The sequence below is a fragment of the Perognathus longimembris genome, chromosome 3 (genome assembly GCF_023159225.1).
Source record: "Perognathus longimembris pacificus isolate PPM17 chromosome 3, ASM2315922v1, whole genome shotgun sequence".
Lineage (NCBI taxonomy): Eukaryota > Metazoa > Chordata > Mammalia > Rodentia > Heteromyidae > Perognathus > Perognathus longimembris.
Window position 1 is genome coordinate 120,072,198 of NC_063163.1, and position 15,650 is coordinate 120,087,847.

The window sequence follows — 15,650 nt, forward strand, 5'->3', positions numbered from 1 at the left end:
AGCGAGGCCCGGCAGGCGGCGGGGGACGGAGGGGGCGGCAGCCGGCACACGCCCGCGGGCAGAGCTGCCCGGGGCGAGGGAGGCCCTGGAGGAAGGGCGGGCCGCGGTGGGCACGGGGAAGGGCGGGCCGCGGTGGGCACGGGGAAGGGCGGGCCGCGGTGGGCACGGGGAAGGGCGGGCCGCGGTGGGCACGGGGAAGGGCGGGCCGCGGTGGGCACCGGGGAAGGGCGGGCCGCGGTGGGCACCGGGGAAGGGCGGGCCGTGGTGGGCACGGGGAAGGGGGGGCCGCGGTGGGCACCGGGGAAGGGCGGGCCGCGGTGGGCACCGGGGAAGGACGGGCCGCGGTGGGCACGGGGAAGGACGGGCCGCGGTGGGCACCGGGGAAGGGCGGGCCGCGGTGGGCACGGGGAAGGGCGGGCCGCGGCGGGCACCGGGGAAGGGCGGGCCGCGGCGGGCACCGGGGAAGGGCGGGCCGCGGTGGGCACCGGGGAAGGGCGGGCCGCGGTGGGCACCGGGGAAGGGCGGGCCGCGGTGGGCACCGGGGAAGGGCGGGCCGCGGCGGGCACGGGGAAGGGCGGGCCGCGGCGGGCACCGGGGAAGGGCGGGCCGCGGCGGGCACCGGGGAAGGGCGGGCCGCGGCGGGCACCGGGGAAGGGCGGGCCGCGGTGGGCACCGGGGAAGGGCGGGGCCGCGGCGGGCACCGGGGAAGGGCGGGCCGCGGTGGGCACCGGGGAAGGGCGGGCCGCGGCCAGGCAGCCAGAGGCAGAGCCGCGGGTGGTGGAGCCGCCCGCCGCCGCGCACGCAGGAGAGGGCCGGAAGGCTCGGGGCGGGCGGGTGGCGGAGCCGCGCTGGCTCCCGCGCTGGGAGTGACCGGAGGGGCCGAGCTGAGGTGGGGCCGGCCGCCCGCGCTGCCGCCCGGCTCAGGCCGGCCGGGTGAGGAGCGCGGCCGGCGCAGGTCGGCAGTGTGGGAAGGGGCTGCGCCGCTCGTGCCCGCACCGGCTGCTGGGTGGGGAAGGAAGCAAAGGCCACGCCGGCGAGGCTGGTGGGCTGATTTTGCCGTCTGGAAACACGGCGAGCTTCCGCAGGAATGGACGTGGGTGTGCGGAACGCCTCCGGGCAGAGGGGGGGCAGGTTCCGCCACCCTGAGCCGGGGTGCGGGCTAGCCAAGAGGGGGGCTGGGGAAAGGGTCCGGAAAACGTGGGCCGCGGGGTTGGCTGGACAGGAGGGCGTCGAACCGGCGGCCACAGAGGCGGTGGTGAGGGGCGTCCCCCCGGGCGGGAGGGACGCCGGGAGCCCGGGCGAGGGGTTGAGGGGACGGCACTGTCCCCGTGTCCCGTGTTCCAGCGAGGCTAGGAGCCGTGGGGCGGGCGAGAGCGTGCAGAGGTGCCCGGTGGGGCACGGGCTCGAGGAGGAACGCAAGGGAAAGAACACGGAGTGGGCGGTGCTTACACCTGGGCTCGGGGAAGCCACAGTGTCCTTCCGACTCTGCCAACACCGATTTGATTGTCCCTGCCACGGACATAATGGTTTACCAAGCCATTGTGCAACCGCTTGACATAGAACACGCACACCAGGCGTGGGTCCCCACCGTGACTCTGAAGTTGAGGGACAGCCGCCGTGGCACTCCTGACTTCCACGATTTCCTCTCGTGTGCGTGATGCAGACGAGTCGGTTAGCTGGCGCCCAGAATTTGGTGGTACCCCTGAGGAAGGCAGCAGTCCGGTGTAGAACCCAGAAGGGCAGTTCACAGTGGGACCAACCGGGGCAAGATTAAGAAAGGTCACGGGTAGCTAGGGATTCTTCTCAGGGCTGCGCAAGATGGTTTGGAAGGAGACACTTGACATGGGATCGGCGGGGAGAAGTAGTGGGGAGGGTTTTAAGGAGGTGGATGTGTTGGGTAGAGGAAGACAGTATTCAAAGCAAAGAAGCAGAGAAGCCTGCTTTTTCGGACGGCAGAGGAGTTGGGGATCTGGATCGCTGAGATGAATGTGGGCCCGTGGTGTCTTCTCCAGCTACTGTGAGGAGATCCCCGTGGAAGAGAATGAAGTGAACGACAGCTCCTCCAAAAGCAGCATAGAGACCAAGCCCGACGCCAGCCCTCAGCTGCCGAAGAAGTCCATCACCAACAGCACGCTCACCTCCACCGGGAGCAGCGAGGCTCCGGTCTCGGTGAGGGCGGCGACCGTGTCCAGAGACGCCGAGTTGGCTGCAGGAGCTCAGCCTGGGAGCTGTCGGCGGGGGGCGGGGGGGGTCCCCACTGCGGTCCGTTCCTTAAGGAGGGGTCAGGAGTCCCCGCGTTCTCCGTGATCTGGTGCTGGGCCTCGGGCCGGATTCCAGCTGCCTGGGTTGCGTGACGTGGTTTGACTTTGGAGATGAGAACCATGGCAAGTCCTCTGTGAACTCGGGTCGTGGCTGCTTCCGACCCCCTGCTCTGGTGGACGGACATCTGATCCGTCTTGGATCTCTTTAGTTTTGATTGCCTCGACCTGAAGTCAAAGTCAAGCGTGAGAACTGCAGAACGCGTGCCTGTTGCCAGGCGTGGGGGCTCACGCCTGTGATCCTCGCTACTCAGGAGGCTGAGATCTGAGGATCGCAGTTCGGAGCCAGCCCAGGCAGAAAAGCCCATGAGTCTCCCACTTCCAGTGAACCAGCGAAAGTGGAGCTGTGACTCCAGGGGTAGAGCACCCGCCTTGAGGAAAAAAAGCTGAATAAGAGTCAAAGCCCCGAGTACAAGCCCCAGTTCTGGCATGTGTGCATGCACGCGGTCACACACGCACACACACACACACACACACACACACACAGAGAACGGTTTGTTGTTGTTCGTTTATTCATCCGTTTGTTTACTGTGTATTTAGTTTCCCTAAGGTTTATTTCCTTACACTTTATGGAGGCTACAAAACTTGCCAACAAGGACCCATCTCCTTCAGAGAAGCTAGGACTTTACTGAAGGGCAGAGGGACAGGGCCTTTTATTTTTTTCTTTGCCAGTCCTGGGGCTTGAACTCAGGGCCTGGGTGCTGTCCCTGAGCCTCTTTGTGCTCAAGGCTAGTGCTCTAACCACTTCCAGGCTTCCTGGGCAGTTTGTTGGGAATAAGAGTCTTGTGGACTTGGATTGGGAATGTGGCTTAGCGGCAGAGTGCTTGCCTCGCATGCGTGAAGCCCTGGGTTCGATTCCTCAGCACCACGTACACAGCCAGGGACCTTGCCCAGGCTCCGAGTCCAAGCCCCAGGACTGGAGTCTCACGAGGTCCCCGTGATCGTGAGGCGCGGTGGCCAGGCCACCGTGCCTCCCGGGGAGACAGACCACTCACTGCGGGCCCGTGTCTCCGCCGCAGTTTGACGGCCTGGCCCTGGAGGAGGAGGGGCTGGAGGGCGACGGGTCGCTGGACAAGGAGCTCGCCCTGGACAGCATCATGGGGGAGAAGATGGAGATCCTGGCGCCCGTCGCCTCCCCGTCCCTGGACTTCAACGACAACGAGGACATTCCCACCGAGCTCAGCGATTCCTCGGACACCCACGACGAAGGTAGGCGTCTCCGTGCGGCTTGCCGTCCCTCCGCGGGGCCCCGGTGGGTCACGGAGCCCCGCGTGGGCAGCTCTGCGCTGGCACACACCCCTCCTCAGGCCGTGCTTGGCTCTTTGTCCTGCCATTCAGTGTCGTCGAGAAACAGCCCCCCCCGTTGATCCCAGCCTCCCCGGTGCCCTGCGCCTCCCAGGGGTGAAGGCAGGGGGACCCTCGGGCGCCCCCAGCAAAGGCCCTGCCCGCGGATCCTTCCACAGGAGCTCCTCAGGGCAGACACAGGACTCGCGGGCCGCCCGCCGTTGACCAGGCCCGCGGAGGGGAGCGGTCGCTGGGCCCCGCAGGTGCCCCGGGTCCATGCTTCTCCTTTCAGCGTGGCGCTCCCCCTAGAGCGAGTGCCGGGGCCCCACTCAGGGAGCCCCGTGCTTCCTGTAGTCCACGCGAGGAGCCCGGCGCTGAGAGCCAGCGAGGCCCTGGCGCCCTCCTCTGGAGTGAGTGCCGGCTGGCGACTTCCAGCGAGGGGCTCCCAGTGAAGTGTTCCCAGCAAGGTGCTCCCAGTGAGGTGCTCCCAGCAAGGGGCTCTCAGTGAGGTGCTCCCAGTGTAGTGCTCCCAGCAAGGGGCTCCCAGTGAGGGGCTCCCAATGAAGTGCTCTCAGTGAGGGGCTCCCAGCGAAATGCTCCCAGTGAGGTGCTCCCAATGAAGTGCTCCCAGCAAGGGGCTCCCAGCGAAGTGCTCCCAGCGAGGTACTCCCAGCGAGGGGCTCCCAGCGAGGTGCTCCCAATGAAGTGCTCCCAGCGAGGGGCTCCCAATGAAGTGCTCCCAGTGAGGTGCTCCCAGCGAGGGGCTCCCAGCGAAGTGCTCCCAATGAAATGCTCCCAGTGAGGTGCTCCCAGCAAGGTGCTCCCAGTGAGGTGCTCCCAGCGAGGGGCTCCCAGCGAAGTGCTCCCAACGAGGGGCTCCCAGCAAGGGGCTCCCAGCGAAGTGCTCCCAGTGAGGTGCTCCCAGCGAAGTGCTCCCAATGAAGTGCTCCCAGCGAGGGGCTCCCAGCGAAGTGCTCCCAATGAAGTGCTCCCAGCGAGGGCCTCCCAGCGAGGTGCTCCGCAGCGCGTGCTCTCTCTCTCACCCTCGCACCCCGTGGCCTCGCTCCCGGGTCCGGCTGCGGCGGCTGCGGCACAGCCGCTCCCCTGGCGTCCAGTCCTGGGCCTTGGGGGTGCCCGGTGCTCTTCTCAGCCTGTGGGGGTGCCGGAGGCCCCCGCCGGCTCCGCCCAGCTCCCCCCCGCCTCTCCCCCACGCAGGGGAGGTCCAGGCCTTCTACGAGGACCTGAGCGGCCGGCAGTACGTGAACGAGGTGTTCAACTTCAGCGTGGACAAGCTCTACGACCTGCTCTTCACCAGCTCGCCCTTCCTGCGCGACTTCATGGAGCAGCGGCGATTCTCCGGTCAGACCCCCCCCCCCGCCCTTCCCGTGGCCTAGGCCCCTCCTCCAGCCTCACGAACGCCGGGATCGCCCCCCCCCCCCCCCCGTCCCGTGGCTTAGGCCCCTCCTCCAGCCTCACGAACGCCGGGATCGCCCCTCCTCCAGCCTCACGAATGCCGGGATCCCCCCCCCCGTCCAGTGCCCGGCTGCCCCTTCCCGTGCCCCCAGCCCGCGCAGGAAGGGTTCTGCCCAGCCCTCGGGGGTTGGTGCTTTCCCATGGCGGGGATCCGGTCACCCCACTCTGGGAAAGGACACGGGGGGCACGCCCGTGAGGAGAGGACGGCGTCCCAGGGATCAGGCCCTTGCCACAGTAACCCCAGTGTTGCCAGCACCCCGTAGGTGGCCCCCAGACCTCCTGCCCGGCCCCCTCGAACAATCGCCATTCTGGAGCGCTGTGTGCGGTTTCAGCCACGCTACAATGAGCCTCTTTCTGCTCTGAGTCTCCCCTCTGCCCCTGCTCACCCCGCCCCCTCTCCTCCCCCCCCCCTCGGCCCTCAGGCTCCTGTGGGCCTCCTCGGTTGGCACAGAGAGGGAGGTGATTAGAGCGGGCTCACAGGAGCCCTGCCCCCCGTCATCGCAGGGCACCCCTCTACCCATAGACATCATCTTCCACCCGTGGAAGAAGGAAGAGAACGGAAACCAGAGCCGAATGGTTCTCTACACCATCACGCTCACCAACCCGCTGGCTCCCAAGACTGCCACCGTCAGGGAGACGCAGGTGAGCGCAGGGGGGCAGAGGCGGGGGGGGGGGGGGGCTGGGACGCACTCAGGGGGCGGGGGGCTGGGCAGGGGGAGATGCTCTCCCCTCTGGAGTCTCTGGGTTTTGGCCGTTGAACCCCGTCCCCGTCCCCCCCCCCCCCGTGTGTGCAGACCATGTACAAGGCAAGCCAGGAGAGCGAGTGCTACGTGATCGACGCCGAGGTCTTCACCCACGACGTGCCCTACCACGACTACTTCTACACCATCAACCGCTACACGCTCACGCGCGTGGCCCGGAACAAGAGTCGACTCAGGTACCCGGGGCGGGGAGGCGGCTGCGCCCTGGCACTGTCGGGCCCGGTGCAGAGCCGAGCTGCAAACTGCGGCCTGGGTTCTTCCCGCCACGCTGTGGGGTGTTCCCCCCCCACCCCCAAAGAGGAGCAGGTTTACTTTCGAGGTGACCAGGCTGGGCTGGAACTTGAGGTTTTCCCGCTCCCCGAGTGAGCGGCCTTGTGGCCGGGAGGGCCTCGGCACCTGCCCCGCTTGGCCCCCGCGAGGCCTGAGCGCGCCCCGGCGGCTTCCCTCCCCAGGGTCTCCACCGAGCTGCGGTACCGGAAGCAGCCCTGGGGCTTGGTGAAGACCTTCATCGAGAAGAACTTCTGGAGCGGGCTGGAGGAGTACTTCCGCCACCTAGGTGGGTGCCGCGGCTCCGTGCTGGCTTGGGGGGGGGGGGGCAGGGGGGCGGGGAGCGTGGGGAGCGGAGGGAGAGGGGGGGCAGTGGTGTAGTCGGTCGGCTTTCTAAGTCTGCGGGATCGGCCCTGGTGTGGATGTGTCCATCTCCCGTGAGGCCGGGTCTGTGACTTGATTGGATCGTTGTGGGGTCCCACGCCCCCCCCCATGTGAGCCTCAGCCCGGGGGTGGGGGGGGGTGATTACGGCGGGAGGCAGCTCCGTGCGGCAGACGTGGGGGCCTCCGGAGGAGAGGGCTGGCCAGGGCCGGGCGCCGAGCCTCCTCCTCCTCCTCGGCCCTCCCCACGGCCTCCGCCCGCCGGCCGCCCCGGCCACGGGAGAGGAAGGTGGCCCTGGCCCGAGTGGTGTCTGAAGAAGGGCGGCGCGGGCGGGCGGAGGCGGGCGGGCGGCGAGCGGTCACGCGGCCCCCTGCGCCCGGCAGAGAGCGAGCTGGCCAAGACGGAGAGCGCGTACCTGGCGGAGGTGCACCGGCAGTCCCCCAAGGAGAAGGGCAGCAAGCCGCCCGCCGTGCGCCGGCGCAAGCGGCCCCACGCCCACCTGCGCGGGCCGCACCTGGAGGAGGCCCTGAGCCCCGTCACCACGCCCACCGACGAGGACGTGGGCCACAGGACCAAGCAGGTGGCAGGTGGGGCCCGGGGTGGGGGGGGGGCTGGGGACGGGGCTGGGGACTGGAGCCACGCACCCGTGCCGTCGTGCACACGCGCACACGCACGCACACGTGATTCCGCGCCGTGACTGTGACGTGAACCTAACTGCGAGCCCCTGCTCACGGTGTACGTGCGCCTACCGACTTCCTGTTGACCCCGTCCCTGGGGGTTGCGCTTCCTGTTGACCCCGCCCCGGGCCCGCCCCCTGTGCCAGGTCGGAGCGTCGTGGCGCTCGGCGGTGGCAGCGTCCTGCAGATTTCCCCGCCGGTCCCTGCGCGGCCGGCCGGCACGGTCTCGGTGGGCAGAGGGCTTTGGGAGCCTCGGGGCGACCGACCCCCCTTGATTCTCGTGCAGGTTCCACGCAAACGCGGCACACCCCCGAGGACACCCCCAATGGCTTCCACCTGCAGAGCGTCTCCAAGTTGCTGCTGGTCATCAGCTGTGTGTAAGGAGCCCGACGCCCCCCCCCCCGCCCCCTAGAAGGCCACCGCCCCTCCCCGCTTCGCTGCTTGCCCTCGCGGCCCTCCGGCCCCCGTCCCCACTTCCCAGAGCGCCGGCCTGCTGGGGTGCGCCGCCCACGGGGAGCCGGCCGGGCACCTCAGAGCCCCGCCCGGCGGGCGGATGCCGCCCAGAGCCGCTTCCTTTGCCGGGGAGGCTGCGGGTGTCTGCCCCGCACGGGAACCGCGCGTGCGCCCGCGTCCCCGAGCCGCGGGATCCGCGCGTGCGCCCGCGTCCCTGAGCCGCGGGAACCGCGCGTGCGCCCGCGTCCCTGAGCCGCGGGAACCGCGCGTGCGCCCGCGTCCCTGAGCCGCGGGAACCGCGCGTGCGCCCGCGTCCCTGAGCGCCGGAGGCTGAGCCGGGGGCGGCTGTGGCCCCGGCCAGCCCCGCGGGACGGCGCCTCCGGACGCCCTCCTGACCCGCTGCACCGCTGCACGCCTCCACCCCGTCCTCTCCTGTCCCAGTGGTGCAGGCAGCACCCCCCCCCCAGGCGGCCAGGGTCCCCCCGGACCCCGGCCCTGCCTCCTCCTGCTCCCTTCCCCGCCCCCCAGGCCTCAGCGGGTCCCGTGCCCCCCCCCCCCAGGCCTGAGGCACCGGCCCTGCTCCCGCTGCTCCCTAGCAGCAGGCCGGCGGCCGGGGCGCGCTCTCCATTGAGCCGCCGCGAGGCACGAGTGGGTTCGCCGCCCCCGCGCCCTGCTCCTTCCTTCCCGTCTTTGCGTCTAGCGTTTCTTCCTCCCACGCGCTCGCGTGTTCTCTGGCCTGTGTACGTGGCGCTCCTGGCCCAGCCCACCCCCCTTTCTCGCCTCTGCTCCTCATTTTTCTCCCCGCTCCCCTCTTCTCGTCCTCTCCCGCTTTCCCAACGCCCTGGGTCCCTCTGCCCCCCAGTTTCTCGGTGGCGCCCCTGCCTGGCGTGTCCAGGCCCCTCGGGGTCAGGCCGCCACCCTCTAGCGCGCTGCGGGACGGGGCAGGGCAGGGCCGCGTGGGAGCCGCCCGCGCCCTCGGGCCGGCTGATGGCCCGCGCTCTTCCTTCCCAGTCTGGTGCTGCTCGTTGTCCTGAACACCATGCTCTTCTACAAGCTGTGGATGCTGGAGTACACGACGCAGACCCTCACCGCCTGGCAGGGGCTCAGGCTCCAGGAGAGGTGACCCCGGCCGGGCCCCCTCGCAGCCCTCTGGGATCAGCACGGTGGAGAGGCGGGGGCGGCTGGGGGCCGCGGGTTCGGGGCCCTGGGCCGCCAAGGGCGGTGCGCGGAGGACAAGGCGCTCCATCTGCCCCTCTGCCCTCCGGGGGTCTGGGAGCCCAGGACGGTCCCGCCGAGCGTAACCCCGGCCGCGGGGCCGCCTCCTCCGCCCCGCAGGTTGCCGCAGTCGCAGACAGAGTGGGCCCAGCTCCTGGAGTCGCAGCAGAAGTACCACGACTCCGAGCTGCACAAGTGGAGGGAGATTATCAAATCCTCCGTGATGCTCCTTGATCAGGTACGGTGCTGGTCCCCGCATCTCCGGGAGGTGGAGGTCCCGGCCCCCCTCTCCCCAGCCCGCCCCCCTCCACCCGCGCGGTCCTCCCTCCCGGTGAAGCCATCCCCAAATGGGCAGGAGACGCACGGGCACGCTCCACACGGTCGCGGCAAACGACTTCACGCGCCCAGTGCGTCCCGGGAAGGCTGTAAGTTAATTGGAAAAAAAAACCAACTTTTTTATTGATTATTTTTATGACTTCGAGGCCCGGGACAGCCATTCGTCTGAGATGGCTCTGTTTGTCTGTCAGATTCCTTTCGGGTCTGTGCCGGTTCTAGGGCGTGAAACTCAGAGCCGGGCGCTGTCCCTGAGCTCTTTTGCTCGAGGCTGGCACTCTGCCACTTGAGCCACCGCTCCACGTCTGGCTTTTGGCCGGTTAACTGGAGATGAGTGTCTCCTTCCCGGGCGCTCCCCGCCGCGGTGCCCAGATCTCAGCCTCCTGGGCAGTTAGGATGACCGGCGCGGGCGGCCACCACCGCGGTGCCCAGATCTCAGCCTCCTGGGCAGTTAGGATGACCGGCGCGGGCGGCCGGCTGGAGGAACGCAGCCCCCACGACCGTGAGCCTGTCCCGCCCGCGGAACGGCCTCCCGTGAACGCCGTGCCCCCACGGGGGGGGCGTGACCGCCGTTGCCCGTGGCAGCGCTCACCAGGGCCGGACCTCTGTCTTCCAGATGAAGGACTCACTCACCAACCTTCAGAACGGCATCCGGTCCCGGGACTACACGTCCGAGAGCGACGAGAAGCGGAGCCGTTACCACTGACCAGGCGGGGACGGGACGGCTGCAGAGGCCTGTGCAATACGTGTACATAGACCTATAAATATATATATATGAATATATATATATACAGAATATAAATATATATATATTATATACAGATTTTAAAGAGATAATACCTATGTACCAGGGAGAAGGAGCGGGCCCTCCCGCCCCCTGCGCTGGCCGGAGCAGCATTCTTCCCTCGCTGGAGGGCCGAGGAGGGCAGGGACCCCCCTCTTAGCACCCACCTCCCCCGAGCCTCCCTCCCTCCTCCTCCCCCTCCTCCGTTCCTCACCCCTCCCTTGCGGGCCACCCTTGGCTCTTGGAAGGGAACTGTTGCTGAGCCAAAGTCAGGCCTGTGAAGACCCTCCGGCCTCGAGAGACGTCTCGAGGGGGCATTGCTTAAGGTGCTTCATTCCCTGACCCCTTTTTCATTTGTTTCCAGAATAAAAGAGAACCTGTTTCTCCCCACCCCTGGCTTCCCCAGGCCTTCTCTTGGGAACCCAGAAGCATCGAGGGCAGAGCCCCATCCAAACTCCCCCCGGAGGCCATAGCTGGGGCCCGGGCTGCGCTCGAGGCCCGGGCTTGGCGGCCGCGGGCCCCTCTGAGGGGCACCATTCCCAGCCCGCCCAGGCTGCCCTCGGCCCGCCCCACGCGGCCCGCGCTCGGATGGGGGCTGGGTGTGGACCCCCCCCCCCTCTCTCTCTCTCTCTCTCTCTGGTTTTTCTCCCAGGCTGGATCTGGGAGAAGCGTCACTTTTTTAGTGCCTAAAGTCCTATTGTTTCTCTGTGCCCTAAGAGCACGTAGTCTGTTAGCCAAGGCCAGGGCGGTTTTGAGCTTGTGGGAACCCTGTTTAGTGGTTAGAACCCGAGTCAGATCCGTGGCTCTGATTCTTCCCCTGTGCGCCGTGAGTTTGAATGCTGGGGTGTGACTCAGGGTGTCCTGGACTCTCCACAGTGAGAGAGACAGAGAGAGAGCGCGAGGAGAGAGAGAGCACGCGCCCCAGTAGACAGTGTGTTGGCAGTATCTCCCCGGCCTGCCTGGGTTCGGGCGTCGTCGGCGTCCGCGGTGGAGACAGCTTCTGAGGCTCGCGGAAGGGCAGGACTTGGCGCGGGCGCGGGTGTTGGGGCAGGCAGAGTCTTGAAGGAGCCCCTGCCCCCACAGAGCCATTCCACCCCTGCTTTGTCTCTGGGGTTTGGGAGTGGGCAGGCTTGTTGGTGTGCGTGTGTACGTGCGTGCAAATCCTTTGATAGTGTCTGGTTCCAGAGAGGTAAGAGATTACCCAGGAGTGTAAGGAAGGTGCTGAAGTAGAAGCGGGAGGCAGCCGGATTTGGCCGACTCGGACTGACGGCGTTATCCGATCGTGGGAAGCCTTTCTGGGCATGTCCATGACCCATGCCCTCCTGAAGAACCCCTACCCGGCCCAGGCAGAGCTCATGGAGATGCTCGTTCAGTGCAGAAACCCCAGCCGATCTGGCCAGGAGAGCGCCCGGGCCTGCCCCTCCTCCTCCTGGGCTTCGTGAGACCAACAGCAGAAGGACTCAGAGCCCCGGGTCTCCCAGAACCTCGGCGCGAGGGAAGAAGGTGTTATCGGTGGCCCGACCCAACGAGCGGGCGCCATTTTTCTCTTAGCGTGGTTGGAACGTTTCATTTTTTGGAAATGTAAAGCTTTGGACCTCGTTGCTCTCGTCTGACAGCTCGGCCTCGGTATTTTCCGGAGAGCACGGTGAGGGGACAGAAGGACGGCTGCCCGCGGCCTTCTCCACGGAGGGGGTGGAAGGTTAGGTGAGCTTCACGCCCCAACGGCGGTCACGCACCACGCAGTCAGGACCCGCAAGCCAAAGCCAGCGGAAGCGTGCGGATGCCAAGGAGTGGCGCGTCACCTGGGAATCGCCAGGGCCCCGAGTCGCCCCCAGAAATGTCTAAAAGCAGCACTCGGAATTGTTCGATTGATGGCATACCTACATAATTATTAAGTTTTATTATTAAAGATGACGGTCCTACAGAATGACTTAAGCGGGTTTGTTGATGGGGGGGGGGGTGGTGTCGCAGAGGTAGCGCGGGCCGCAGAGTGTTGTGCTGCCTGGACTCACGCGGGCTGTCGGGGTGGGGGGGGGGTCTCCTGTGTTTCTGGTGACTGGGACCCCAGGAGTAATGCACATCTAGGGGGTATCTCCTAAAAACCACGGGTCGCTTGTGAGCTTCCGCTGCTGTTATTATCGTCAGCGTTATGCTCCCCCCGGCAGTGCTGGGGGCCAAACCCTCAGCCAGCCAGCACCCCACCCCCGGGCCACCCCCACAGCCTCGCTGTGGCTCGCACGCGGGGAAGCGCACCGCGTGCTTGTTCCCAAGCGGAGCCATTTTCCTCCCTCGGGCGGTAAGTTGTACAAGCGAAGGCAAAGTTGCTCTTACAGACGGGTCTGGGCGTGGAGCGCGTGCGTGCGGCCCGGCCCCCGACGGCGGCCGGCAGCTCTGGGAGAGCGGCCGCGCCAGGGCTGTGTGCACGTCCTCGGGCCCGTGGCTCGTCCCCTTGGCGTGCGTGGTCGTCGTGAGGGGAGGAGCGGGGACTCGTGCGGCGGGCCGTCGGCGAGGGTGCCCTGCGGCCCCAAACACCGTGCGGATTCTGAGCAGGTGAAGCGCAGCACCAGGACCTAAACTTCCGTCCCGCTTAGCATGGCGGCACCCACGGGACCGGCCTCCCGGGAGCCAGCCGTGCGCGCGGCTCCGCCTCCCTGGTGGAGGGCGCTGCGTCCCCGGAGGCGCCGAGCGAGGCTCAGCCGAGCGCTGGGCCGCGAGCGGGCGGGGCCGCTCCGGTGGCATCGCGAGGAGCCCTGGGTGCGCCAGCACGCGCTCAGGTCCCCTGGGGAGGGGGCTCCTCCTTCTCGGGCCTGGGAGGGAGGGGGTCGCGGGCAGAAGAGCGCCCTTTGGGGTGTGCCCGTCCCCCATCCCACCGCCCTGCGTCGCGCCGTCCGTCCTCTCCGGCAGAGGGCAGCGGTGCCAAGCCGTGCCCGGCCCCCGCCGGCCCTTCCGGCTCCCCCAGGGCCCCGCGTGGGTGCGGGGGGGGGGGGGCGCCAGGCGCTGGCTCCCGCCCTTGGGTGGGCCGAGGTCCTGGGGAGAGGCCGCCGCTGCGGTCGGGAGGGTCCTTCCTGCGCCACACCGGGCCCTCAGCCCGGGGGAATGGAATCCTCGAGGACCTCTTCCTAACCCCCCCCACCCCCCCCCATCGCGAGGCTTCCGGACAATCGCCCCACTCCACCCCCCAACTCCCGGCAGGCTGGCCCGCCTCCCTTCCGCCTCCACGTCTTCCCAGAACATTCATCCTGGGTCCGCGAGAGTGATGGTTTCTTTTTTAGTTTGTTCTGGAAGGCCGTCTTCCCCCCTTGCACTTTCCGGGCGTGGAGAGCTCCCCCCCCCACACACACACACACACTCGCCCCGCGTGACTGCCGTCGGTGGAGCCGTCCGGCCATCCTGGGCTGCGATGGAAACCTGTGCTCTGCCGGCGCTGTGCGCAAGGTGGAACCTTCACTGCTGGAGCCCAGAACCCCCCCCCCCCCCGGCCGCCCTCGGGGTGGAGCGGCTGGAGCCACGCGAGTTAAAAGCCGCACACGACTACTGGAGAGCAAACGAGCCCGTGTGTGGTTTCTTGCTTACACGCTCGTGTGTCTCGTGCGGCCCCCGACGCCAGACCAAGAGGAGTCTTCTTTTGCAGAGGGCTTGCACGAGAGGCCTCGCACTGGCCAGGCAAACCACTGGCACGGCGTCTTCCACAGCGGGCGGGCCTGCCCCGGCCCCGCGCGGGCTGGACCGCCATCTCCCGTGTCCGCTGCACCCCGGGGCGCCCAGCTTTTCCAAAAATGAGAGCCCCGGAAGTGTCTTTGCAGGTCGGAACTGCAGCCCCCCCATCTCGGCCCCCCCGGAGCGTTGGTTCGGGGCGTCCGTCGGCGAACCCCGGTCTAAGGGCTTTTCCGTCTCGATCTGCGCTACTGGAAGAACTGCGGTGGGCGGGATCCTGACGGTTTCCTGCTGCGCTCTTTCCCTCGGGGGTGTGGGGGGGGGGGGGTTGGGAGGGGCTTGCATTTTCCCGGAGGGTGGCGATCGGGAGAAGGCTCTGCTGGTGACATGGAGGTGAGAGCCAGCTCCTCCCCGCCGGCTTCCCTCCGCCGGCCGGGGCGAGACGGCGCGGCCGCCATGCTCTCGCGTGTCTTAGCAGAGGAAGGGAAGGGAAAGGAAGGCTGGCTCGCACCCTGAGCACGTTTCATGGTAGACTAGACGTGCTTTCCGTTCTCTGGATGTGCTCACGGGGTGTAGGCTGTGGTCCTACTAGGTGCAGGGCGGGTTATCGGTCTAGGGTGTGGTCCTACTACATACTGGGGGGAGGGGGCATTAGAGTCTAACATGCGGTCCTACGAAGTGCCGGGCACTGGCGTCCAGCGTGTGGGCCTACTGGGTGCCGAGGGCGCCGGGGTCTGCGGGGCGGGGCGGGCTCACCGGAGCCCTTTACCGAGCGCGGGAAGGTGCTTGGAAGCAGCGCTCCAGGGCACTCTCCGTCGTGGGGCCCGGGCGGCGCGGCGCGGGGCTCTGGGGTTGGGAGCACGGAGGCGGCGTCCCGGGGCGCTGGCGGGAGGACAGTCCCTCCGCCGCCCCGCCGCGTGTGCGGGCTGTGGTGGGCGGCGCGTGGTGGGTCGGAGCGGCCCGTGCCGCGCGTCCAGCTGGGGTCCGACTCCTGTGGGGGGCGCGGGCAGGAGGGGGGGGGCTGCCCCAGCGCGGGGCGTCTACCGTAGAGCTGGGGTGCGGGGCTTGGCTGATGGCGTTCTGCCCACCTCGGACCTTCGGGGCGTAGCCTGGTGGGCGCGGGGTGGGGCGGGGGCGGGGGGCGCTTGGCCCTGGGGCGGCCCTGGGCCGGGCTGGGGGGGAGGGGAGGGGGGCGTGTTCTCCCACTGCTCTCTCATCCCACTGGGAACGGGGATCCGGGATCCACCTGAAACCTGTAGCTCGGTTCTCCCACCTGTGGCTGCCGCCTCAGCCTTTCCCCTTTGCTCTGCCCCCCTCTTCCTCCTCCCCCCTCCTCCTCCTCCTCCTCCCCCTCCTCCCCCTCCTCCTCCTCCTCCTCCTCCTCCATTGACTCAGTGTCTGGCAAGGTCTACCTCTAACCTGCGGGCTCGGGCTTTCCTCCTGGCTCAGCCTCCCCCGTAGCGGGGACGCCTGGCATGCACTGCTACTCCCGGCTCATGTTTTTATCGTCCCGTAGAGGACGAGAAGGAGAAAACCGAGTTCTTTCTTTCTCCTTCACTATTCACCATGCAACGTATTTTTCGGCATATTGCCTGTTTGGAAAATTTCCTTTGCCACTAATATTTCTTGTTTGACATTGAGAGCAACCCCCAAAACGCTGAAAAACAAAAGTCTGTATATGCAGATGGTTGGAGATGGAGAAATGGAAAGATAATGGTAGACAAACTGGAAGTGGAGGCTGGCTAAGGACTGTTTGTTACGGGGTAAGGGCGGGCACGGGCTGTTACATACTCCCACCCAGGGGTCAGAGCTTTGCTACAGGCCGAGCCGACCGTGGAGGGCGCAAGGCGAGTGGCTTCCGAGACGAGCTTGGCTCGGTTCACAGCTGTTGGCAGTGCGGGAGGCGGGGGGAGGGCGGCAGACGCCGCTCTGCGTGGCCTCGCTCAGCCGGGTTACAATCAGCCATGAACTTCCAGCACCAAGGCGGCCGCCGGGGCGTCTAAGTGGTGACAGCCCCTGGACTCCTCTAAGCCCCTGGACAAGCAACCG

The 15,650-nt window shown here is 67.7% G+C and overlaps 1 protein-coding gene across 6 annotated transcripts in view; it reads left to right on the forward strand.

The window, feature by feature from the left end:
• Gramd1b (GRAM domain containing 1B) overlaps positions 1 to 10,514 on the forward strand; it is a 79,866-nt gene extending 69,352 nt beyond the window's left edge. For all 6 annotated transcript variants that reach the window (XM_048344030.1, XM_048344028.1, XM_048344027.1 and 3 more), the window contains 11 exons: positions 2,013 to 2,169; positions 3,338 to 3,527; positions 4,818 to 4,961; positions 5,599 to 5,717; positions 5,870 to 6,012; positions 6,289 to 6,392; positions 6,869 to 7,072; positions 7,449 to 7,539; positions 8,627 to 8,734; positions 8,951 to 9,068; positions 9,780 to 10,514. In XM_048344030.1, coding sequence (XP_048199987.1) covers positions 2,013 to 2,169; positions 3,338 to 3,527; positions 4,818 to 4,961; positions 5,599 to 5,717; positions 5,870 to 6,012; positions 6,289 to 6,392; positions 6,869 to 7,072; positions 7,449 to 7,539; positions 8,627 to 8,734; positions 8,951 to 9,068; positions 9,780 to 9,869 — 1,468 coding nt within the window. In that variant the 3' untranslated portion in view covers positions 9,870 to 10,514. The remainder of the gene's footprint in view (positions 1 to 2,012; positions 2,170 to 3,337; positions 3,528 to 4,817; positions 4,962 to 5,598; positions 5,718 to 5,869; positions 6,013 to 6,288; positions 6,393 to 6,868; positions 7,073 to 7,448; positions 7,540 to 8,626; positions 8,735 to 8,950; positions 9,069 to 9,779) is intronic.
• Positions 10,515 to 15,650: the final 5,136 nt, after the last annotated feature.